Source organism: Dendropsophus ebraccatus, chromosome 6 (assembly GCF_027789765.1).
Source record: "Dendropsophus ebraccatus isolate aDenEbr1 chromosome 6, aDenEbr1.pat, whole genome shotgun sequence".
Lineage (NCBI taxonomy): Eukaryota > Metazoa > Chordata > Amphibia > Anura > Hylidae > Dendropsophus > Dendropsophus ebraccatus.
In genome coordinates, this window is record NC_091459.1 from 8,150,328 (window position 1) to 8,176,003 (window position 25,676).

Consider the following 25,676-nt stretch of genomic DNA (forward strand, 5'->3'; position numbering starts at 1 on the left):
CGCGGACAATGTCCGCGAAATTCCGTCAGCTGTCCGTCCGCACGGCACACGCTTTTCTGCCGGCTCGATAGACACCATTCTATGGGCCGGCGTATTCCGCGATCCGGTAAAAGTGACATGTCACTTCTTTCAGCGTATAGCGGAATACGCCGGCCCATAGAATGGTGTCTATGGGGCCGGGGGAAAGGCGCCCAGATGTGCGGGCGGACAGCTGACGGAATACCGCGGACATTGTCCACGAGAATTCCATTGTGTGAACCCGCCCTTGTAGTGGAATGAAGATTCTGTTGTAAGAAATTGGCTGCGATCCGGTATGTGTGAACCCACCCAAAGCCAATAACTGTTCCATGTAAAAGACTCTTTACTCCTGGGTTCTACAGAGATCAGTTACCATTCCTTTTGCAGATTTATTATTTACTGTTATCGGCTGTATGAATAGAAATCAAACATCATTTTTTTACTAACAGCAATAATGAATCACTAGACCATGCGGAAGGAGGACACCACATGTCTGGCAGCAGACAACGGACCATAAATTAAGCAGTCTTGATCACTTACACTTTCCACATAATATTTACACAGTTCTATCCTTCCTTGTTTCTGTTCCGAGATGTTTACACTGTCGGCCTCCTGCAAACCGAACTGACTCCTGTCTGAATAGTCTATAAAGGAAACATACCTTAAAGGGGTATTCCGCTCAAACATAACTTTTGATATGTTGCTGCCCATGGTGAGACTAAACATTCCTTTTATACTTATCTAATTCAGTCTCCTTCCCCTAGTTCTCAGCTGCTGCTTTCTGCTGAAGATACAAAAAACTGTATCTGAGCTGTTCAGTATGTCTCTGCTCTCAACTCCCTCCCCCGCTCCTCATCTGATCTAAACAACTCCCTATCTACAACATTGTAGCAACTTTGTAATGCTGGGAGGGTTAATCACAGTGAGATCATTAGCAACTTGACCTAACCCTCCCAGCATGACAGACGCTACAATGTTGCAGATACAGCCTGCCAGGGACTTGAATACAAGGGGGAAAAAAAATAAAAGAAAAATAGAAACTGCTACAGTGAAAGAATAGAATGTGTCACTGTCCTAGTAATGACTAATTATGACCTCAAAATCCAAGGTTCTCACCATCTTGTGTCTGTGCCTGCAGTCCCAGAACATAGGGCTGGATTCACACACAGTAAAATAACCAAATGCTGTAATTTTGAGTGAAAAGAAAACAAATGTGTGAACAGATTAAAAAGACTGCTGTATTTTGCAAAAGCAGGTGGTAAATAATGAGCATGTTTATTATTTGGACGACCGTTATTAGATACAGCGTGAGCACTGCTGTACAATTTCCCAATGGAGCACAATACAGTTGTATTTTCACCTCAATTTCAGCCATTTACCTTAAATTTACCTTTATATTTCACTGTGTGTGAATATAGCCTAGGGCAGAAATAGGAAACCTTGGCTCTCCAGCAGTTGAAAACTACAACTCCCATCATGCTTGGACAGCTGAAGCTTTGCTGTCCAGGCATGATGGGAGTTGTAGTTTTGCAACAGCTGGAGGGCCGCAGGTTCCCTACCCTTAGCCTAAGGGTTAATCTGGCCACAGAGACATAGTTACTGTATGTGTACAGTTTTTAGTACCCAACCTTTCAGTATCCGCTTTATTTATAGGTGTAGGTCCTGTTATGTGTCCATATATTCCAAGAAACATTTCCTCCAATAGAGCCGTGCCTTTAAGGGACCGCCCCCAATTAGAATTACAAATAGTATATGATGCCTGAGGATATGAAAATAAATCAGCACGGTGAGGTACACAAAGGAAACATAGTAACCAAAAGGACAGCTAAAAGTGAACCCCATGTGCAGGAGCTCTTCTGAACAATATTAAAGAAAGCAGAGTAGAGACATTATAGGTAACTAGATAGTATATCACACACAAATACCACAATAAACTAAAGAGTACAATGTTAGGTTGCTTAAAGGGGTAGTTCATTTTTTTTAATCAACTGGTGGCAGAAAGTGCAAGAGATTGGTAATTTACTTCTATAAAAAAAAGATCTCTTCCAGTACTTATCAGCTGCTGTATGTCCTGCAGGAAGTGGTGTATTCTCTCCAGTCTGACACAGTGCTCTCTGCTGCCACCTCTGTCCATGTCAGGAACTGTCCAGAGCAGCTGCAAATCCCCATAGAAAACCTCTCCTGCTCTCCAGACTGGAAAGAACACTCCACTTCTTGTAGGACAGAGCAACTAAGGGCCCTATTCCACGGGACGATTATCGTTTGGATAATCGTTAACGATTAACGATCTCAAACGACCGCTATTGCGAAAGACCTGAAAACGTTCACTCATTTCCATGGAACGATAATCGTTACTTATGATCGTAATTGCGATCGTTTCTCTTCGCTATTTATTCGCTATTGCGTTCGTATCTATTGAGAACGACCGAACGATGTCTTATTCAATGCGAACGATTTGCGAACGAGCAACGATAAAAATAGGTCCAGGTCTTATTAAACGATCAACGATTTCTCGTTCGGTCGTTAATCGTTAACTGCATTTCAACCGAACGATTATCGTTCAGATTCGAACGATTTAACGATAATCTGAACGATAATCGTCCCGTGGAATAGGGCCCTTAGTACTGGAAGAAGATTTTTTTTTATTTTTTATTTTTTTAAATAGAAGTAAATTACAAATTTCTGGCACCAGCTCGCTTCAAAAGAATTTTTTTTTTTTTTTTTTTGCTTAACTACCCCTATTATAGATGTAACTTTGGGTACAGACATTGGAAAAGATCAACAAGCAAACTAATATAAAATGTAAGAAGATCTAGGACTTGTCCACCCTCCTGTAAACCTCAAAGCTTAGTAAAAAGGGTGACAGTTCTGCCAAGTGGTCACTGAGGAATCAACTCTTATGGGGCAAAACAACTGACTGCACAAATCTCTGCTAATCGCCATAGAACAAAGAGGTTTCATTGCTGACAGCACTACCTGTTACTTCCTGACAGTGGAGCCCAGTGCACACTGCAAGCACTACGCCTGTCCTACACAATACTACCTCTAAAGCCCTAATAACGCAGATTTAAATTTAGATTCCACTTCAGTCCAGTAAACACACAAATACATTCAGCGGGTGAAGTAAGTATTGAACACATCAAGTAGATCTATTTCTAAAAGTGCAAAAGTGCCAAAGTGGCTCGAACTCCACTTGAAATTCTGCGCTAATTCTGTTTTGTGGACACATCCTAAGGCCGTCGTCAGATTCCACACACAACCTGGATTCACCAAGAAAGGGTTCCAGTGTTTAGCAGTTTAGGTTTCTGGTTCCCACCACCATTGCAAATGAAGATGGTGACTGGCACACCAAATTTCCTTCTGTCAAGTGCCTAGAAACACAGGGGTGTGCAAATTTAGGAGACTCCTGTCTGGATGATTGACAAAACTGTTGAAGCCGCTTGCGCCTGTCTGCAAATCGAGTGGTCCTCTATGCTTCTGGTCTGTCTGTGCCATCCAGGGCCTGTTCACTGTATGCCCTCAAGTAACCACTGTCCCAACCAGTGGAATAGCTACCATAAAGGCAGACCATGCAACAGTTATGGGGCCCAAGCACCAATGGGACCCGTGGAACACTCTAGAGGAGCATGGTCTGCCTTCATGGCAGTGGCTCACAACATGCTCCCCCTCCAACAGTCACCTTGCCTGGCGCAGTGTTCCTTTGTTCACCTAGCTTTTCAGCACACAAGAGCTGCACCAGGCCAGGTGAGTATGTTGGGGGGCACCCTATGAATACTGGTTACGCCTCTGCTCCCAAAACATAACAGCTTGGTCAGAAAAACCTAGATGGCAGACCGTGCACACCATCCTGTCTTAGTCCAATGATGTGCTCTGTCAACAGGGCAAAACATCTTTACACGCATTGTAGAGGCAGGCCTAACAGTCAACAATCACCAAGAAGAACACTACCCTAAAGTTGTCTCAGAGCCTTAATTATAGGGAGGTGGGGGGAAGCATGTTTACACCCACTTGTGGCAAAACTGTCTAAGTGATCACAGTTCAGTTTTTTTTTTTTTTAAAAAGGCATTCACACACTTTTCACATGCAAAAGGTGCACCAAAAAAATTTTGTAACCCTAGCCTAAAAATGAATCGGCAATAATTATGTCCTTGAAGTGTAATACCATGTCTGATAGGGCAGTCCATATATCTACAGTATGAATTTTACTGGTAGAACAGCAGAAGATTGAGCTGTGGAATACCAGGCAAAATTTCACTCAATGCCCAATTTCCCCAAAATATGGGAATGAATATGAGCACGCAGCAAATTTTCAAAACTGCAGCATTCTCATCTTGGGTGGATTTGTAGGAATGTATATAAATATGTAATCTATTTCCCACGTGCCTGGATATAGCGTCAAAAAAAAAAAAAAGTTAAAAATTAAATTCATACAATAAGCTCAGGACAGACTTAGAACTTTATGATCTAGACCGGCCAGACCCATTTTTTTAATCAAGTGCTAGGGAGGATAAGACATAACCTGCTCTTACCTCCCCCGCTCCAGCACTGGTGGCTGCATCCTGCTATTCTGGTCCCTGGCCGCTTCCTGGTCTGAGCGGGGAACCGGGTGGTCACGTGTGAGGTTTGCTCAGCCAGTCAGCAGCCATAGTGGGGTCCTGTCTCGGCCGCTGACTGGCTCAGTGTACCTCACATCACAACCAGGTCCCAGCTAGGACCAGGAAGCGGCCGGGGGCTGGAGCGGGGGAGGTAAGAGCACATTTTTTCTATCCTCCCCCCTGCACTTGATAAAATAAAATAAAAAATAAAAAATGTCTGGCCGGAGTTCTCCTTTAATTAACATTAGGGGAGAAAACTACTAAAATGCCCCTTACAATACCTAATGTTCTATAAAAACATCCAGATTCCCAGGTTCTCCCTAGTCTTTCTAAAATAAGAAGCTGCAATTCCAGAGAACACAACTTTCACAAGTTTAAGACAACAAGAGCACAAAGTTACAGAGGAGAGGTCAGGAGAGACACAAAAAGCCTCACCGCAGAGAAAAAGCCAGGGAAACTGCTGGAGATTGTGTCGGGGGGGGGTTCCAAGTTCAACCAGAGTGCAGCGTTCAGGTCAAGTATACGCAACGCTACAGAGCGCAGCTCAATATACATGGGGAAATGCCTTATCCACAAAGGTCTTAAAAAAATTACACAGGGAGAACCTGCCCGAGGCCTACTTGGCATGAAGTGGGAAACTAATTATAGGCTGGTATTAGCACATTTGGTCAAACTCCAATGGTTCAGTGTAATAATATCACCCAAGAAAGGTAAAAGGTCCAGTACAAATCATCCATTTCCTCAGTGTGGACGGTGAACTCATACTGTGTGACTACGCGACCTGCAATGTGGGAGAACACAGCGGTTGCATCACTGATCCGCTGGTAAGACACTAAGAGTTAGCTCACGGATGGAACAGAACAGCTTTCATTGCCGTATACAACTCCAGACTTGTTCCCATGAGCTCATCCTTGGCACGTGACAGGTGAACGTTGTACACAAGCTTAAAGGTTTAACAAGCTCTTCACTGACACAAAGGGCAATATTTATCAACCAAGTGCACATGTAGATGGTATCAGCACGGACGGCAGCAGAACACGGGCTCCCTCCGGCATCCGCCATGTAATGGAAGGTGAAGTCTGCTGATAGAAACTAGCTGGCAAAGGCTCCGCTCACTTTATTATACTTTTGTTGTATGTGCCAGGAAAGCGCTAAGTGCATAGACCAGAGATGGGGAACCTTTGACCCTCCAGCTGTTGCAAAACTACAATTCTCATCAGTCTTGGACAGCCAAAGCTTTAGCTGTCCGGGCATGATGGGAATTGTAGTTTGGCAACAGCTAGAGGGTCAAAAGGTTCCCCAGTCGCCGCAATCGGGGCCAGTCTTTTCTCGAGCACTACCCCACTTTATTGGGGTCGTATACAAAGATTAGACCCCACATATACAGAACACAGTTACACCATGGAAGGTTACTTGTCCAGAACCACACCTCTGCTAACCACTTACTTGTTGCTGTCTTTGTACTGGTAAATGTAGCAGCCTTGAGGCATCCCACTCTCCTTGTCCAACGTGAAGGACAGCTTTAGCTGTGAAAAGCAAAAAGTAAAACGTTAGTAATGACAATTCAAACAGCTGGTGTTCATAGACATGATAGAGCTGTGCCTGGTTTAGGCCACACAATAGCAAGGCTTAAATTATTTCAGTCACAAGATCTAAAATGAATTTTAAAGTTATTGATCGCAGAGGGTCTCACTGACGAGGCCAGCTGTAGACAGGAGATCTAGCAAGGGAGTAAGTGCCGGAGCAGAGCGGATCGGCAACCACAAAAAATTCTAGGAACCATACAAGTGAATGCATGTCTTACTGCGGATCGCGGCACGGATTCCCCCCACAGGCAGCAGAGGTGACCGGAGCACATAAGACAACTACTTGCCAGATCCCCCCATGCTGGAACATGCGAGCCAGGCGTCACGGGGAAGGGAGGGGGGGTAGGGAGTAGGCGGGTAGTTTTCTTCTGCGCTCAGGTCATCTCTCTTGGGGGAGGGGGGGTGTTTAAGTGCTGCGATCCTCCTCCGGTGTGGATTGCGGCACTGACAGTGTGAATAAGGGCCTGAGGCGCCTAATTCCAACAAGGTAAGTCTATGAGTCTACATCTTTGGAAATAGCAGCTGGAGAGGGGGATTAAGCTGCTGCCTTGCTTTCTCCAACTATATCTCCTGATCACAACGGATCTCAGCATTGAGACAGACTCATATCAATAACTTTTCATAGGCCCGATGACATGTTAAAAGTTACTTTGAATAACAGCTACTCCAAGTTACATCTTCTGCAATGACAGACCAAATTGTCCTATCAATTGTCTGTAACAAAACCACCACAAACAGCGTTTGTACTCTGAGCATGGAGTCCGATAGGTCTTAATAGGAGCCATACACCTCACAGAGTGTTTACATAGTGACCTCATGTCTTACTGTAGACACAGAGCAATAAAAACACCTGCGAGGCTGAGCATAGCAAAAAGAAACTGAGTTATGTAAATAGCAAAAGTAATTTCCCTCCACAATATGCAATAAAACATTATTAGTAAGGATTCAAATAAAGTTGCAAAATAGGATTACTTCCAGACCGGTCATGCCTGGTCCAGTTCAAGTTCTATCACCAGTCAAAAATTTTTTGGCAAAGGCGGCTAAAGGTTACAGGAAGAAGAAGTTTTTAACTAGGATAAAAATATTTGTATTTGCGTGAAGCAGGAAACTTTCCTCGCCGTTGCTTTTCCTTTTACTCTATAACAGACTATTTTTCCGTGGAATTTACATAAAATACAAAAAAAAAAAAAAAAAAATTCAGTAGCCAAAAGCTAAACATCCAACAACAAAAGGAACACAAGAATGGAAAAAGAATGGAGTCTATGGGATAGGCAGAGAGTCCTGCGGGAGCGTGACAAGTTATCCATGTGATTCCCATAGTGTGCAAGAGTGTACCACTTTCTCAAAATAAGTGAAGTGATGTCTTAACATTTTATTGACAAATACCCCATTTTCCCAAAAATAAGAGGTTTTGTTGAATTGCAAAATTTAAGGCCTCTGCCTAAAGCAAGTTCTAGCAAAGGTTTTGTTTAAAAGCATGGTGGACGAACATAACAGCAGAGCATGCAGCTGTGATTGCTTTCTGCTGGCCACCATTGTCCCCTACCTTCACCGTCCGTTGCAGAGCAGCTGCATGCAGGACATGAAGGCCGGCACCTGCCGCCAACTTTGATGTTCCCAACTGCCAGAGGGATAGAGCTGCACACAGTCTGCCGTTATGTTGCCTGCTGCCATACTGTACGATGTCCCTGCTGTGCTGTACGAGTTTGCTGTATGCTATAGAAGTCTGTGTGTTGGGTTCTTAGGTCGTTGTGCCTTCATAAGATTACATAGTGATAAAGTCCTTTGAACTTTGATCATCTTGTAAATGCAGTCCCATCAAGTCCTTAGCCCCAGTGGAGATCTGGTACATTTCAGTACAAAGACCAGGCTGATCAGAAAACCCAAAATAATTATATTATGTAAGTAATAAAGTGTAAAATGTGTAATATTTTTACACATTTTCAAGTATTCAGTTCTTTAAAGGAGTAATCCAGTGCTACAAAAACATGGCCACTTTCTTCCACAGACAGCACCGCTGGTCTTCAGGTTGGGTGCAGATTCTGCAACTCTGATCCATTGAAGTGAATGGAACTTTATTGCAAACCACACCTGACTTGGAGACGAAAGTGGTGCCGTCTTTGGATAAGAATGGCCATGTTTTTCTAGTGCTAGATAACCTCTTACACATACGGACAAACATGGTCAACCATGTTTTTGAGCAGCGTAAAAAAAAAAAATTTTAAAAAAATCTTTTGATCTTTTTTATAATGGAAGGCAATTGTGGAAAACGGATGCATTGGTGTACCATCCATTTTTTTCAAACTGACTGCAAAAACAATGTGAACCCAGTCAAAGAAATTTTTTGGAGTGTTATAGTTTTTACATACAGGATATCCAGCATTGCTATCATCATTCGTGGGTCAGAAGAAAAAAAATGTGCGAACACACAAAGCAAAAGCATTTTACAACAGTATTACGTTGGCCTCAGAGTTTGCAGATCGGTTACAAAAAAAACAAACAAGTGGCCCCTCACGGTCTATTAACTTAAGAAAGCTAAAGATCATAAAAATTCATTAGGCAATATAAAAAAGCCTTGTCGCCTCTCGGTTGACATGTGGGAAGGGTAAAGTCTGATCATTGCAATCTGCATGACTGAACCACAAAAGAGAACATCACTCACACAGCACAAAACCATGCAAACACAATAAGTGGCAAAGCCCATGGGGTCACCCTTAATACGATTAGCCATGGACTCTGATATTCAGGGGAAAATGCTGCCAAAGGTCCATTGTGTAGTCACTCGGACTCCCCCAAACCCTCCCAATATGTTCCCATTTTCAGGCTTTGAGAACTTCGCCTACGTAAATGGGATTTAGATGTTCTGCGGACAGGGTGTGAGAAGCATTATTGAAACCGCAGGGCGACTTCCCAAAAGTGCCTTTGTGTTCCGTGTTTTCTAAGTAACAGCAGGAGGCTTCCTCTCTGTGTACAAACACATAAGATGCCATTGGATGATGGGTCACTTAGTGGAAAGGAACCATCCTTCTTATTGTAACCTCCCATCCAGCAGGCAACCTTAATTGCTTTGATGTCCATTTGGTTTAGAACGGTTCTCATCCATCACTGACACGCCAAAGTTCCATAAAGGCCTGGGAGTCGGTTCACCTCTTGATAAACTATAGAGGGAAGCAGTGTGAATGTAGCGTGGTTGTGCTGACCGGAGAAGTAGGCAAAAGTCCTGCCACACATCTTAATGAAATTACATCGACATTTTACTACTTATAAGATTATATGTACTATACTGCTCTCAGCTTATGATATGTAAACAGCACAAAATAAAAAGGGGTAGTTCACAAAAAAATCTTTCAAAATCAACTGGTGTCAAAAGTGCCAGAGATTTGTAATTTACTTCTTTTAAAAATCTCCACTCCTCCACCTATCAGCTTCTGTATGTCCTGCAGGATGTGGTGTATTCTTTCCAGTCTGACACAGTGCTCTCTGCTGCCACCTCTGTCCATGTCAGGAACTGTCCAGAGCAGCAGCAAATCCCCATAGAAAACCTCTCCTGCTCTCTAGACTGAAAAGAATACACCACTTCCTGCAGGACATACAGCAGCTGATAAGTACCAGAATACTTGATATTTTTAATAAAAGTAAATCTCTGGCACTTTCTGGCTCCAGTTAAATTTGAAAGAATGTTTTTTGGTGGACAATCCCTTTAAAGAGGGGGATAAATACTTGACCTGTGACACTACCCATTATATTTTCCATTAACAAAACTGATAAATAATGCTATTTCAAGATTTAAAAAAGGGTTTTCCCAAGATGTTTATTTTTAAAGATTTTTGAATTGACCACCAATATATAAATATCACTGAAGTGCTGACCCCTAGCACCTTGAAGGACAGTTGTTTGAAATTAACCATATGAAGACTGTAAATGATCATTCTGCTGTGGATACACACACAGGAACTTCAGGAAATTATGAGTTTAATTCATGTAGGGAATAAGTTCCTCTTGGCCATAAAAAAAAAGGAAAAAAAAAAAAAAAAAAAAAAAGAAGCTCAATATATATGACTCGCTCCAATCACTAGGTATACTGGCCAACTGTACAATCATGGGCAGCTATAAAATAAAAAAAGTCTAGGGCCTGGACATTTCCATCTTTTGTGTGCACCACTTAGAGCAGTGTTTCTCAACCTTTTCAGGCCAAGTACCCCCATGTGACAAGATGCTCCAGCCGAGTACCCCCAACGATGCCATCCATTAATAACATTGCCCAGGGTAGATTTACATGTACGTTTCACAGCAAAATCCACTGATACTCTGTACTCTGTACTGTTATGGCCTATGGCTCTGCATTCTTAGAGGATTTTCAATCTGCTGCGAGAATGTAGCCGCTGCCTATTTACCTAATTAGCTGCCGGCCCTTAACAGATCCTGCTTACCTGCCTGTACTTCCACCTGCTTCTCTGGCTCCCGGCTCACTGACAGCCCGCTCATCCAATCAGTGGCTACGTTGGGACTGTGCACTGATTGGCTGAGCAGGCAGTCAGTAAACCGGGTGCCAGAGAAGCAGGTGGGATATATCCCACAGAGATAGATATGTCCCCCTGGAGCCAGATACCTCCCCCCCATGTAGTCAAGAGGCCTTCTTCTATGTAGCCAGATACCCCTTCCCCCATGTAGCCAGATACCCCTTCCCCCATGTAGCCAGATACCTCCCCCCTTGCAGCCAGACATCTCCCCATGTAGTTAAGATACCTCCTTCTATAACCAGATACCTCCCCATGAAGCCATATATCACTTTTCCTTTTCCTCTCCATCTGGCCCAGACCACCATGATGATTTCTTGCAGCTACAATCTACCTCTTGCCAGAGAATCTGCCAAACATCTTAAGCGCCGCAGTTTTCCTCTAACTTCCCTCCCTTTTTCCTACCTATAGGCTTCCATACAGTAATAATTCCGTTGTTTGGTGTAATGCGCTGTAAAGTGAGTAGGTGTGTGGGTTGTCCCTGTATTTAGGATCCCTCATTTAAAAATAATATCCCCCTCTATGACCCCCCATATAGTAATAATGCCTCCTGCCCTGCCCCCATAGTAATGCCCACCATTCTACTCCCTCCCCCTCCTGCCCCAACAAACAAACAAAAAAAATCACTCACGTTATCCGCCCATGGAGGGGATCTTCCTCTCTTCTCCAGCCTCTGAGCCACAAGGAGATTAAGGGTAGAGAGGTGGTGATGGTGGGGGTAGAGAGGTGGTGATGGTGGGGGTAGAGAGGAGGTGATGATGGTGGGGGTAGAGAGGAGGTGATGATGGGGGTAGAGAGGAGGTGATGATGGGGGTAGAGAGGAGGTGATGATGGGGGTAGAGAGGAGGTGATGATGGGGTAGAGAGGAGGTGGAGGAGGAGAGTGCTGATGATGTAGTGGTGCGCCGGGGGCTTCTGCTGCACTGGATTGTGGACCTGGAGATGGGGCACGCCACTTCCACAGGCAGCAGCGTCAGCCGTAGGGGAGACCGGGAAGAAGCGGCGGCAGGTGGACATGGGGGGCGCCCCATATCCTGTTCCACAATCTACTGCAGGAGACGCGGGCGGGGTAGCACCACTACCCCCTCGCAACTCACTGAGGCCCTGCTGGTCCGGCCGCCTGCAGGCACATCAGCCTGCCGCCGCCGCATCTCCTCTCCGCCGGGTCACCCCGGCTGGACGCTGCAACCCGATCCGGCAGCCTCACGCTCTTCCCCTGCGGCCGCCGGATCGGGTTGCAGCGTCCAGCCGGGGGCTCCAGGAGGATATGTGGCAGCCTGGGAACGAATCCCGAACAGGCTGCCTGAGGGGACCCGGCGGAGAGGAGATGCGGCGGCAGGCTGATGTCCCCGCAGGAGGCCGGACCAGCAGGGCCTCAGAGAGTTAGTTGAGAGGCTGCTGGTTTGTGACCTCTGACTTCATCCTTCCCCCAGCAGCAGCCTCACCATGTCCCGTACCCCACAGAAAGCTGGTGAGGCTGCTGCTGGGGAAGGATGTGAGAGCAGCGGGGGGATAGGTGCCGGGACACTGCTGGGTGATAGTGTCCCGGCACCCAAAATTTTTTTCCCCACCTCCCGGCATACCCCCTCAACCTGCAGCAGGTTGCGGCGTACCGCAGGTTGAGAAACACTGACTTAGAGTACCCGATATTAAAAATAACTTTACATATCAGGTATGTCAAAAGTTAGACTGCAGCAGGTCCCACTGCAGAGACCTGGTGTGATCAGGAGATATAGCCAGGGAGAGTTTGGTGGCTATGCAATCCACTCCTCAGCCGCTTGCTAATTCTGACAGTTTAGCCTCAGACTATAATGGGGCAAAATGGTCGTAAATTGTCAAGTGGCCGGGGAGTTGGCCACACTGCTGCCACTCTCTTCCTGGCTGTATCTCTTGATTGCAGGGTGTCAGCAGTGAAACACTCTGCGATTAATACATTTTTGACATGCCAGTTGAGAAAAAAAAAAAATTCTGAAAATTCTGGACAAAATATACAAAAAAAAATATATATATTCAAATATGTCATGTCATGTACATTTTGTCCAGAAATTTTTTCTCGACAAAATATACAAAAAAAAAAAAAAAAGACTACTCAAATATATGTCATGTCATGTATATATTTGTACAGAATTATTTTTTTTTCTCTTATCTGGCATGTCAAAAATGTATTGATCGCAGAGGGTTTCACTGCTGACACCCTGCAATCAGGAGATACAGCCAGGAAGAGAGTGGCAGCAGTGCGGCCAACTCCCCGGCCGCTTGATAATTTACGACCATTTTGTCCCATTAGTGTGAGGCTAAACTGTCAGAATTAGCAAGCGGCTGAGGAGTGGATTGCATAGCCGCCAAACTCTCCCTGGCTATATCTCCTGATCACACCGGGTCTCTGTTATTTACATGTGTTGAGGCGTATGGACATTGCATGGTTACAAAATAGATACCACACTATTTATAGTTATTTTCACTGACAGGTACTCACTTGTTCACGGCGTTTGGGTCAATGAAAAGTAAAACTTACATTGTAAATCTGTGTGGGTCTATGTTATTTATCCAATTGTATATCTTATAACTGATCTAAAAGGGGGGGGGGGGGGAAATATGAGGACCGATACTAACTGATGCAAGCAGACATCTTACAGCATGTCTCCACTTACCCTACCGTAGATCCCATAATTAGCCATGATCTTTTCACTGTGCATATGGGGGGGGGGACAAAAAAAAACAACAAAAAAACACATCCCCGCAGTTGGCCCACCCAGTATGTAAGGTTCCAAGGTTCCAGCCGGTTGCGGTAGTGTACCACATGCACTGGATACCGAGCAGGACATGTCACTCTGGATTTTCATGAACGCTAGCTATGATAAAGCTGGCAAACAGGGTAAAGTGACAGTGTGTTTATTTGAAGTCTTAGTAGCTGAGAGGTCCCAGACGTAGCATACCGCATAAAGCCGCAATCTACCTGCCCGACACTAAGCTGTGCAGAAAGCGCAAGGAAGTTACATGTAAACGCTCTTATATTAAACACATTTCATCCTGAAATCTGGCAAATCTACATATTTCCCCTACACTATTAGACGCTGCACTTTTACTTCTGAAATGTATAACAGAATTCCTTTAAGTCTTTACCTGTCATGAGATTACCCAGACGAGGATGGATAGCACGTGTGACCGAGCTAAGGTGGGATGACATCACTCAGCAATGATGGATGGTGCGTGCCAATAGATGGTAGTTGCTATGCTGCAGAGCGCTACATGGGGAGGACGTTACTCGAGCACATTGAACGGCTGATGATGGCTGTTATTCAGCAAACAAAAGAGGTGATCAGCTGCCTGTATATCTGTTGGGCTTTTACATCGTGTAAGAACCCTAACATGAACAAGCAAGTATTTCTTATATTTTGCAAAACAGACAGATATGGGGCACTCACCGATATCTTCAGGCTTGATACTGTTTATTCAAAATATCCAAGGGAAGGGGGGACAGGTGGACTGGCGGGCATGATCCACTCAGAAACCGCCATTTCACGCCTACTGGTGCTTCTTCCTGCTGGAAGACCCTATGCCAGGAAGAAGCACCAGTGGGCGTGAAATGGCTGTTCCGGAGTGGAGCGCACCCGTTAGTCCACCTGCCTCCCCTTCTCTTGGATGTTTTAAATAATCAAGCCTGAAGATATCAGTGAGTGCCCCATATGTATGTCTGCTTTGTTTTTGTTCACTGCTATATAGTTTTGGGGGCACCGAGATCGCTTTGCTTAATAAGTCCTTGGTAGACACCAGACAGTAGCAGAGTGGTGCCCACTATCTATACCTACATTTTTTATATTTTGTTTTCTTTAATATTATATATAGTGCTTTTTTTTTTTTTTTACTAATATCTTATTTGAAGGAGAATACCTATAAAGGATATGTTCATATTCTGTATAAGCTGCTTATACGGGAGTACGGTTACTGTGCGAAGCAAAACACATGGGGAGTTTTTATAGAAGTCAAGATGATGCTGAGTGTGGAGCCTAAAAATGCGTTTCTGGCAGATTCTGTGGAGACTACTCATGGTTGGGATAAGTCTTCATGATGTCCTGAGCCATAAAGAGGAAAGAAAAAAAGGCAAACAACTTAAATTAGCAAAAACGTCACCGGCAATTCAGGCAGAAAAAGCTTTCCCTTGAGTCACTGGATGTAACAGCACTATAATAGCAGCTCTATACTACTGAACCTGTGTAGAGCTGGGATCTACCTTTAAATGGTCACTGCTTGGGGGAATATTGGTCTTTTATAGAGATGAGCGAACCTCGAGCATGCTGGAGTCCATCCGAACCCGAACGTTCGGCATTTGATTAGCGGTGGCTGCTGAAGTTGGATAAAGCTCTAAGGTTGTCTGGAAAACATGGATACAGCCAATGACTTTATCCATGATTTCCACATAGCCTTAGGGCTTTATCCAACTTCAGCAGCCACCGCTAATCAAATGCCGAACGATTCGGTTTGGATGAACTCGGGCATGCTCCAAGTTCGCTCATCTCTAGTCTTTATATAATGCATGGGAGCATATCCCACAACTGAGAACTACTCATGGGCCAATGCTGGTGCTTGACAACCCAGTGAGAATTTGTCTTCCAGCCCCTGTCTTCAACCTTTCATCATCTAAAAGTAGTCAAAAGCCTAGATTTAACATAGGATAATACTGGAGCTGTGATCGGTTGCTATTGGCAGTTTACACCCTACCACAGCTGAAAGCCGATCTGTAATTGGTCGCTATAGGCGGTTTATACCAATCGCTATTTTAGACCCTTTGATAAGTCTGGGTCAATATGTTTTAATACAGCCAGTTTTTACATTACAGAACAGTTTATATCAGTCCGCAATTACCATACTATGAGTATGGACAGACGTATTCTACAGACATGGAGTTACATTCCTCACACCTCTCCAGCATACCGAGTGGCGGCTGGACCATATAATATATATATATGTAGGACTTACAACATATCTGTATATAGACTTCTAATTCCTTGCTTTAAAAATTTCAACATTAGTCGAAAGTAAAACGTACCCCTCCGCATATCAAAAGGATATGATCTAAAACAGAATAAGTCTTGACATACATACACAAGATCAAAGTGGCAGGTTCGGTAATAGATGTGCATTTAAAAAAGGGGTAGTTCACAAAAAAAAAAAATTCTCAAATCAACTGGTGCTAGAAAGTGACAGATTATTTCTATTGAAAAAAAAACTTTGACTTTTTCCAGTACTTATCAACTGCTGTAGGTCCTGAAGGAAGTGGTGTATTCTCTCCAGTCTGACAGTGCTCTCTGCTGCCACCTCTGTCCATGTCAGGAACTATCGAGAGCAGCAGCAAATCCCCATAGAAAACCTCTCCTGCTCTCCAGACTGGAAAGAATACAGTTTTTCTAAAGCAGTTTCTACCACCACCCCGCCCTGCACACTTGTCCCATGTTGCACGGTTGTAAACCTGTCCGCAGTGCCAACACCTGTCACAGCTGCCGTTTCAAAGAAAAGTAAAGAAAAATGTGCGCACACAAGAAGTGTAGGATACAGCAAATAACATGGCTGTTGTCATAGCGGAATACCTAAGTGATACAAACATTCTGGGGCTCTTCCTTTTTACAGGTCGTCTCCTGGAATCCACAACCTGCTCATAAAGACACGGCCAGATGAATAATGTCTCACTAAGCTTTGTCAGAACCTGCTCTGTTTGTTCTTGCATGGGGCTGCTCTTCTATCTAAAGCCATGTCATCTGACAAGCGGAGGAAATAGGGCTTAGTGCCTGTTTTTATTAACATTTAGCTTTTTGCAAAGATTTTTTGGTCTGGCACGTTCACATGTAGCATATTGGAGCAGATGTCCCTGCCATGCTGGCCATGTCATTTTCTATGGCTTTACATTCGGATTTTTCATTCCGCAGCGAGTATATAAAGCCCCTACCCACTTAACCCACCGCTGCCCAGGTAATACATCACCACCTGTCCGCGTTCCTGGACGCTTCTCCTGGCTTCCTGGCATGCTGCTCAGCCGATCCGTGCGCTGTCCCGCCGCAGCCACGTGCATTAAAGCTACCTCTATATTGCATCTCTGATCAGCGGGAGCAAGAGAGCGCCACCCTGACATGTCAGCACTGTGTTTCTCGCTCTGTGCTGGTACTATTACACGCATCGACAGCGAGCAGGTTAAGTGCAGGGAGCTGCGGGAAGGGACGATGTTTAAATCCGGGGAGCCTATAGGAGATAGGAGCAGAGGCAGCAGGACGCCACTATTACACAGAGCAACAGCAGGAGATCATTGTTATCCTAGTCGTTAGTCTTTTAACATCTTGCAAGACATTGAAAGAAAACGATCAGCCGACATCATGCATGTCTGTCGATCGCTGCATTTTATTACACAAAGCGATTAGACGATAAATCGATAGGGCCTTTAGTGTCACGCATACCAATCGAGTGCAGAAGAGGTTTTCTACACCGTGCACGAGGAACTACTGAGTCTCTGCGCCAGAAACACACTTGTCCAAACCATTTGCATATCAAAAGACAGGGATAGAAAAAAAAAAAAAAAAAAAAAGTGATAAAAAAATACTGACACCCTAAAGTCTAAATGTGAACGTGTCTGTTTTATCACATGGTAAAAAGTATAAAGAAATCCAGCAGCCGCACTTCCCACTGATCTGCGGTAATAAAAGTTATAATCTGGTCAGAAATCGCCCCAATACTGCAGCCTTTAGAATCATTCGTGAAAGGAGGAGACCAGGCGATACATGGAGCCAAGGACACACTGATATATCCGAGAGTTTAGAAATGATTTGCCTGTCAGATTGCCGCTGGATTTCATTATGAGAATTAAAACTCACAAGAGGCGGCAAAAAAAACAACAAAAAAAAAAACAAAAAAAAACAAAAAAACAAAGCCTTAAAGGGGTAGGTCACAAATTCTTCAAAATCACCTGGTCCAAGCAAGTGCCAGAGATTTGTAATTTATTTCTATTATAAAAAAAAAAAAAAAAAAAAAAAAAAAAAAAAAAAAAAAGGTCAAGTCTTCCAGTAGTTATCAGCTGCTGTATGCCCTGCAGGAAGTGGGATATTCTCTCCAGTCTGACACTGCTCTCTGCTGCCACCTCTGTCCATGTCAGGAAGTGTCCAGAGCAGCAGCAAATCCCCATAGAAAACCTCTCCATTACATTACATCACTAATTGGGTGTGTTGTATAGTTGATGCTTGGGAGACAAGATACTACACAACCAGGAAGGTCCGTGTAATGCAGATGATATCAGAGTGATAACGCCATCACATCCCTTCTGCCAGTCAGGCTGTTGCAATAACCCTTTTATCGAACTTCTGCTCTCAGGTATGTCACAGATTACTATCTGTATGTCTAGGACAATAAGGTGGTAGAAAGTAACTATACGCTGAGGTTACAGAGAATGGGAGCACATAGAACAAGTTTACAACAAGTTTACAACTAGCAGAATACAATCTACTTTGTCAGGAATATAAATCAAGAGCAAGTTCTAGTAAAAAAAAAAAAAAAAAAAAAAAAAAAAAAACTTTGCGGGAATCTATGACCTGTAAACTACATTTTCTCCATGGTAAGGACAGCTGCTAGGTACACGGGGACTAGCCTCCTGATGCCACCTGTAAAGCACCTAAAGCATTTACACGTACAGTACAGCATTCAGTCAAAGCTGTGACTGGGGGCAGGGGTTCCTGTCATGTGAAGCTGCACCTAATTCAGGCTTAGGGTCCTATTACACGGAGCAATTTTTAACGATTAACGACTAACGATAAATAGTAGACGAGATTGTTATCGTTAACCTGAAATCGTTCACCATATTACACAGAATGATGGTCGTCAGATCCGAAGGAATAAACCATTGCAATATCTCAGGGAAACAATGGGCAATGTGCTATTACAATGAACAATTAGTGAAAAAATGCAGAATTACAGCGAATGATTAACGATAATTTTAGGTTCAGATCTAAATTAATGATCAACGACATAAGAGTGATTTTTCGATCGTTGCCTGCAATTACACAGAACGATTATAGTTTACATTCGAACGATCTAACGATTTTTCGCACGATAATCGTCCCGTGTAATAGGGCCCTTAATAAGGATAAGTCACCTAAATGTTCTTTTACTGATTAAAGTAAAAAAAATATATATTTTTTTTACTCTAATCTGTTTATATTTTCCGATCATTTTATTTTATTTCACTTTTTGTTCATTGTTATGGAGGCTGCCATCTTGCCTGGGCTGTTTTTAGCAGCATTTAGTGACATGCTTTACAGCAAACCTCTTGGACATAGACAATAGAGTCTGTCCCCTTGGGATGATTGTAAAACATTACTGAGCACGCTCTGTGACCTGTGAAGAGGTCATTCCACAGGGAGCTGCTATTGTCTCCTCTATCTACTAGTGTCACATGACGCTGCAATGCAGCCTCCTTTTATCACTACAGACACTAATCAGGACAACTCGGCCAATTATCGCTCCTTGTACTAGAGACAAGATTCTCGGCTGATCGTTGATTTAGGTTTGGACCTAAAATCATCAGGTGCCAACCGTGCATAGTTACGTGTAAAAGCGATGTGCGGCTGACGATTCCCCCAACACCTGACACTATCCCTTCCCCGGTCTTCTCTCCTGTGCTCCGTAGTTTCCCGATCTCGTTGGCTGCAGCATCTGTTGGCCTGTCAGCTGACAGGCCACTCAGCCAATCATAGGCAGTGTTTGTTCCGACATGCTACCACTGGGACCAGGAAACGGTGGAGCACAGGAGGGAAGACCGGGAGTGGGGAGAGGTAAGGTGTCAGGTGTTTAGGTAAGGGCTGCATGGACATCACTAACAATGTCCATGCAGCCCTTACTGACTGATTATCAAGCAGTCTAATAGGTCCGTGATCTAGCAGATCGGCGCCCAATTACTAAAATGATCGGGCAATAGTTGGCTTATGTAATAGTGCCCTTACACTGATATCAATAGTATAAAGTCAGCAGCTTGAGATCCTATACATGGTAATGGACGCTACATTAGGAAATGATTGATAGAAACCTATTACTTCATACCACCGGTGTAAGCCAACAGATTACAATCACTTATCTCTCTTTTCTGATTACCCTGTACACTAAGATGACTAAGTAAAGCTATACTAAAGGTAAAAACTAAGGAAAGTCTCTAGATTTGACTTAAATGTATTTAAATGACCAAGGACCTAAAGGTTATAATATAGAGAATTAAAAAAATTTGTAGGGAAAGTGTTTTTTTCCATTCTTTATTTGGTCTGGGGAGAAGAAAAATAGAGAAACCAGCTGAGATGTCGCCATATCAAACAGGGCTTTTGGTTTCGCTTTTCTCTTAAAGAGGAACTCCAGCAAAAATCTTTTTTCAAATCAATGGATTTCGGAAAGTTATATAGATTTGTACTTCATATTTCTTCATTTGAGATGTATGAATAAAAGTAAATTCAAAAAGTATTCTTACCTGGTCCAGTCTTAGAGCGCCGTCTTCAATTCGTTGTCTACGTAAATTTTGTGCAATACGATGCAGGTTGAGTACGGCCTGCTGGATCTCATCCACAGTATGATTAGAAGACACAGGGGGAAGCTCCTCGATGGTAAGTAGTTTGTCCGGACTCTCAATCATACTTTGTGCATGGTCATAGCTCAATTTCACACAGGAGCAGATGACACTACGGCCAAACCACTCTTCAAGTATCTAAAAGTGCCAAAAAAAAAAGCACAAATTCACACATACCAGAAATGGTGCATATTTATTAACGTTACCGGAGACTCATAAAATGTATATTGAAGTGAAAAAAAAAAAGGATTAAAGTGATACGGACAGCAAAATGGGCAGAAACGGGGGCCCACAAAAAAAGGTATATACAGAGGCGTAAATACTACAATAACCTTGTAACCAAAAAATACAATAAAAAAGCTACAATACTTTATTACATATTTTATCTGCAGACTTGCACACATTTATAGTGTTTTTGTTGGTAATTTTAACAGTTTTTCCCCCCCAAAAAAGGCCATAAATGCTGCAGTTAGTTTCCCTTTAGATTCTTCTAACCTGCTGGTAGATGTTAGATTTTAATCTGCCCACGTGTCCCTATTGTACACAGGGTGCTGAGGAGAGAGGAAAGTTTCTTACCTTAATCCTTAGCATGAGGATTGAACTTCTGGTAGAAGGAAACTGTGCCAATTAGGAGTTTTGCTGCACTGGGGGCGGGTCTACCAAACCCAGTGCCCTAACCACCCCAGCCGGCCCACCCCACTGATATTCATTAGAAGAGGTGGGACTGGGAGGACTAGTTCACTGCGTGCCATAGTCCCGTCCCCAGTGCACCAATAAAGGTTAGTTTAATCCTTGGGGCAGTTTCGGTGTTCTTGGGAGTATAACCTTTATTGGGGCACTGTAGAGAACTGTAAGCCAAAAGGGCATGTAGCCAGGAATCCCTGCGTACTAATTTTTTTAATCCATCCCCAAACTCTTATCTGCCTGACTTTTTCAGACTGCATGTGCCTCGGGCAGACCACACTTACAGTACATGAGACTTGGTACTTGCTCCTCATCAATGGAGCGGGCTGGATCAGCGCCATGTGGGCGGGGCAGTGCTCCTATTGGTCTATCAAGCCAGGGAGTAAACGGCCAAGTGTACATGAACGGTGCTGAGGATGAAGACACATCTGTTCCTCCTCGGTGCCTTCGGCACAATAAGGGGCTATCAGCAGGTTAGATTTGTCTTAGATTGTCTTAGATTTTGTTCCCCTTTAAAACTCAAAAAAAAAATAAATAAATAAATTGTCCCACTAAGACATTTCTGTAACTGAACTTAATGCATTCATGGTGATCCAGTCTTACATTTCACATTTCCGCAAGTTTTTCAGAACATGGTTATGAGCAAATTTAAAAATACTTACCTTTCCTTGCGGAGTGATTTTCCATATGACAGAAAAAGTCAGTCTGTCTGCCATTGGGTTTAAGCTGCAAAGCTCTTCACAAAGCAATCTGGGTAACATGGGGATGACCTGCAATACAGTAAAAACAGAGACCGCACTGAAACCATACGAGCACACTCTGTAATTTTGGCTGAATTTAAACAAGAGAAAATTAGAAAAAAAGATTTATTTTTTTTTTTTTGGGGGGGGGGGGGGAGAGAGAAACACGACAAACCATACAGATATACGATGTCTGCCAAAAAGCAAGAACAATTTGAGGAAACCAAATCCAAACTAGATGCAAAACTCATAAGGCATATGTGGCGTCCACATTTTAGAAAAAGCGGATTTGCACAGAACTACTACTCCATTTGTGATTGCTAAACAGCAAACAATCAAACCGTTGTGTGTCAGACAATGTGGATGCGACAATGCTCTCCTTCAGTTTCTGAGTTGACACTTCCCTGCAGCATTTCACCATTGTTGGGGGAAGGGAAATCATCCTAAAGGATTCCTTGTTATGCTCTTTCCTTGTGCTGTGGCTCATACATACATTACTGGGCCATTTCTGTATTTTCCATTACTTATAAAATTACGCGTGATCATTATTCTGCAACTATTGTTTAGTATTCTGAATTACGTGAATTCTGCATAAAATACCCCAGTGACATGCATCATCCGCAGAGCTGTTGTACAGTGTCAGGATTTTAGGTATGAAATTCAGGTTTAAATTCTCATAGTGTGACCGAAAAAAAGTGCTGCTATATAATAAAAACTGAAAAACTATTTGTAAAAAAACACAAAAACAAAAAAAACTTATAAAATAAAAGCATAAAAAGCAATGGGTTTCTGGACCACCAGAATGGTCATTTCATCAGGCTTTGAAGGGTGGAAAAATATAAAATTATATATAGATTTCAGCCTTTCAAAGTTTATGCAATGTTTTAATTGTGACTTAAGGCAGTGGAGCCTATTCTGGGAATTACACTATTAGGTAATGCAGCACATGCTCTGACAGGGGACGTGCACCTTTACACTAAGTATTCATAGGAAGTGAGATGAGCCAATATGTACAGTAATAAATGATTACAGTAAAACCAGATAACGTATCGTTTACAGGTAGTGAATGACCATGAATAGTACTACCTGCTAAAGAAAGACAGAGCCCTCAGATTGTGAACTGGATAGAGAGTTTATTCAAACACATGTACTCCAAACAAGGATTGCAAAATTATACAAGAGCCTTTTTTTGCCTATGGTCACCATTCACGGCTGATTCACAACAAAGTGGTTTAGCAATTGTATTACCTAGGTATTCTGCCAGGGACCTATGAATCTGGCAGCCGGCGATGGAAAACAACAAATACTGTGTTAATAATTGCTCTTGTGTTTGTTAAGTGAGCACAATAGAAAGGTTTCTATAAAACCCGGGGTTTAAAAAATAAAAATATAAGAAAAAAAACAGTAAAATAATAAACTACTTTATTCCCCTCGCTTTGCCCATCTGACATAGCATTTCCAACCAGTAAGTCACCCTCAGCACCCCAAGTGAATGTCCATGAGAACATACAAATGTAAAAAAATCTAGCCTCTACTCCACTATTCCATTATGAAGGTGTCAAATTACATTAAAATATTAAAAAATATGTATAAAATATATTAGAGAGTAGAACCCAGCTGATTGTTTTTGCAAACATTGGCAGAGTCCGTGAGAAACTAGCCAACCATCTCACATAGATGGCAAAATATCACTGCTCAACCTAATGTTTATTAGCAGTGAGTCACATCTTAGGTAAGTAAAACTGCTGACCTCTGTGTGATACCCCGACACCATTTCAAAAGAGGAAAAAAATTACTATGGGTCGTTTTTTAAAAGAGTACCTATTACTATTAAAAAATTAAATAAAATTAAAATAAACAATGGACCCTTTGATGCCTCTGTGACTGTCTAACACCACCTAAAGTGCAGGTAGCAGGTAGAGTAACGGGTGCGGCGCCTCCTTTTCCTAGTTAAATCTACTGACTTACTGACAACAAAGGAGAACACTTGTCCCGGTTAAACTAGGTTATTTTCTATGTTTTAGAGTATGTTCACACCAAGGAATTCTCACGGATAACATCCTGCGGATTCTGCCGCTCGCCCACCTTGACTCTCTGCCCGTGCCATAGACTCCATTATAGGCTCAGGCGGACTCCGCCATCTGCCCAAAGAACTTATATGTCAATTCTTGAAGCGGATTAGTCTAAGGGACAAGTGGAAAGTCAAGTGGGGGCGAGCAGAAGAATCTGCGAGAATTCCAAAAATTGACTGGTGACAAATATTTATCTTCTGCTGTATGTCAGACACAGATAAGTAGGACATACAGCAGCTGATAAGTACTGGAAGCCTTGAGATTTTTTTTTTAATAGAAGTAAATTACAAATTTCTGGCACTTGCTGGAACCACAGTTTCAGAATAAAATTTATAGGTTTGTAATTGTTCATGCTGTTCACTGTTTGACCAGTAGAAAACTACTGAGAGACTTAATTGAATGTGATCATGTCTGCAAACATAGCCAGCATCTGCAGCACACAGTATTCATCAATAGCATGCAAGTACTCTTACATGTTAGGCACCTGTTGCAGTACCACCTGCAAGTACTATTACATATAAGGGCCCTTTTACACGGAAAGATTATCTGACAGATTATCTGCCAAAGATTTGAACCCAAAACCAGGAATGGATTTGAAAAGAAGAAATCTCAGGCTTTCCTTTATTACCTGATCTCTGTTTATAGTCCATTCCTGGCTTTGGCTTCAAATCTTTCACATAATATTTCCGTGTAAAAGGGCCCTTAGGCACCTGTTGCAGTACCACCTGCAAGTACTATTACATGTTAGGCACCTGTTGCACTACCACCTTTCAGAATAGTGTGCAATGGCTGTAGTGTCACTTGTGACTACACAAACATAAAATACCAAAGTTCTGATAAAACTAAAAATAGAGCAACAGGGCAAGCGGAAAGATATGTAACCTATAAATGTAGAACGGTAACAGGGTCTAGAAGTCTTATCACTTAGTGACTCTCCTTTCTGTACATGAACAATACAGTTTCCATACCTTCTGTACCAGGTAGACACTCGTGGCTCTCTCACTTGCCACTAAATCAAGAGCACTCCCCTCTTCAACAAAATAGCTCACATCTGCAATATGGACTCCGACTTCAAAGTTCCCTGCAACGTAAAAGGAATAAAAAAAGTTTAAACACACAATGTGCAGTAAACTCACTCACTGTTATACTATATTCTAAATGGAGGTACAAGGGACAGTTGCTGGATGGCGGTTCCAAATGCACAAAGAGGCGGCACTCCAACTATACGTAAAATTAGATGTTTCATTCGCCCATCAAAACGCGGCTTACTGTCAAACCAAGGATGCTGATCCCAGCTTGGCAATCAGTGTATCTGGTCTGCTGCAGACCAGAGTAATAGAGCGCTGATCTAATAGATCATTGCTCTATTATATACACAGCAGGTAACTTGGCCTAAGGGTAACTTTTTGACTTGTAAGACAAATGAGGATACCACCCTCTGCATAAGCCCTGACATACACCATTTGTTATCCAGTCCTCTGTGGCGCTGACAGAGGAAAACCGAAACATGATTACGTAAAAGACTGTCAAAACTATTCAAGTGGAAGATTACAAATGCTGCAGAGTCAGGAGCAGCATGACAACATCACATCTTATCATTTAGGAGAATTAGCAGTTCGTCAGAGGAAAAACTATAAATTGATATTGCATTTTCGTATATGACGTGTGCCCTTCTAACCTCCTCCTGGCTTCACAAGGTGCATGTCTCCCTGCAGCACTGAACTGCTTAGCTTGTGTCAGCATTACTCACAAACCTAATTTAATAAGTCCACCGTTATCCGCCTGAACTTTAAAAGCCGGGTTATACAACCGACAAACTGAGAACGATCTCATGACATGAGATAACAGGAGCAGGCGGCCAATCCAAACAAGACTAAGAAAG

At 42.9% G+C, this 25,676-nt stretch overlaps 1 protein-coding gene across 3 annotated transcripts in view; it reads right to left on the reverse strand.

Moving 5' to 3' along the window:
* Positions 1 to 25,676, reverse strand: part of DIS3L2 (DIS3 like 3'-5' exoribonuclease 2) — a 152,022-nt gene that overhangs the window by 27,811 nt on the left and 98,535 nt on the right. For all 3 annotated transcript variants that reach the window (XM_069974450.1, XM_069974452.1, XM_069974451.1), the window contains 4 exons: positions 24,763 to 24,875; positions 21,645 to 21,752; positions 20,203 to 20,436; positions 6,060 to 6,139 (listed from right to left, as the gene is read on the reverse strand). In XM_069974450.1, the coding sequence (XP_069830551.1) occupies positions 6,060 to 6,139; positions 20,203 to 20,436; positions 21,645 to 21,752; positions 24,763 to 24,875 (535 nt within the window). The remainder of the gene's footprint in view (positions 1 to 6,059; positions 6,140 to 20,202; positions 20,437 to 21,644; positions 21,753 to 24,762; positions 24,876 to 25,676) is intronic.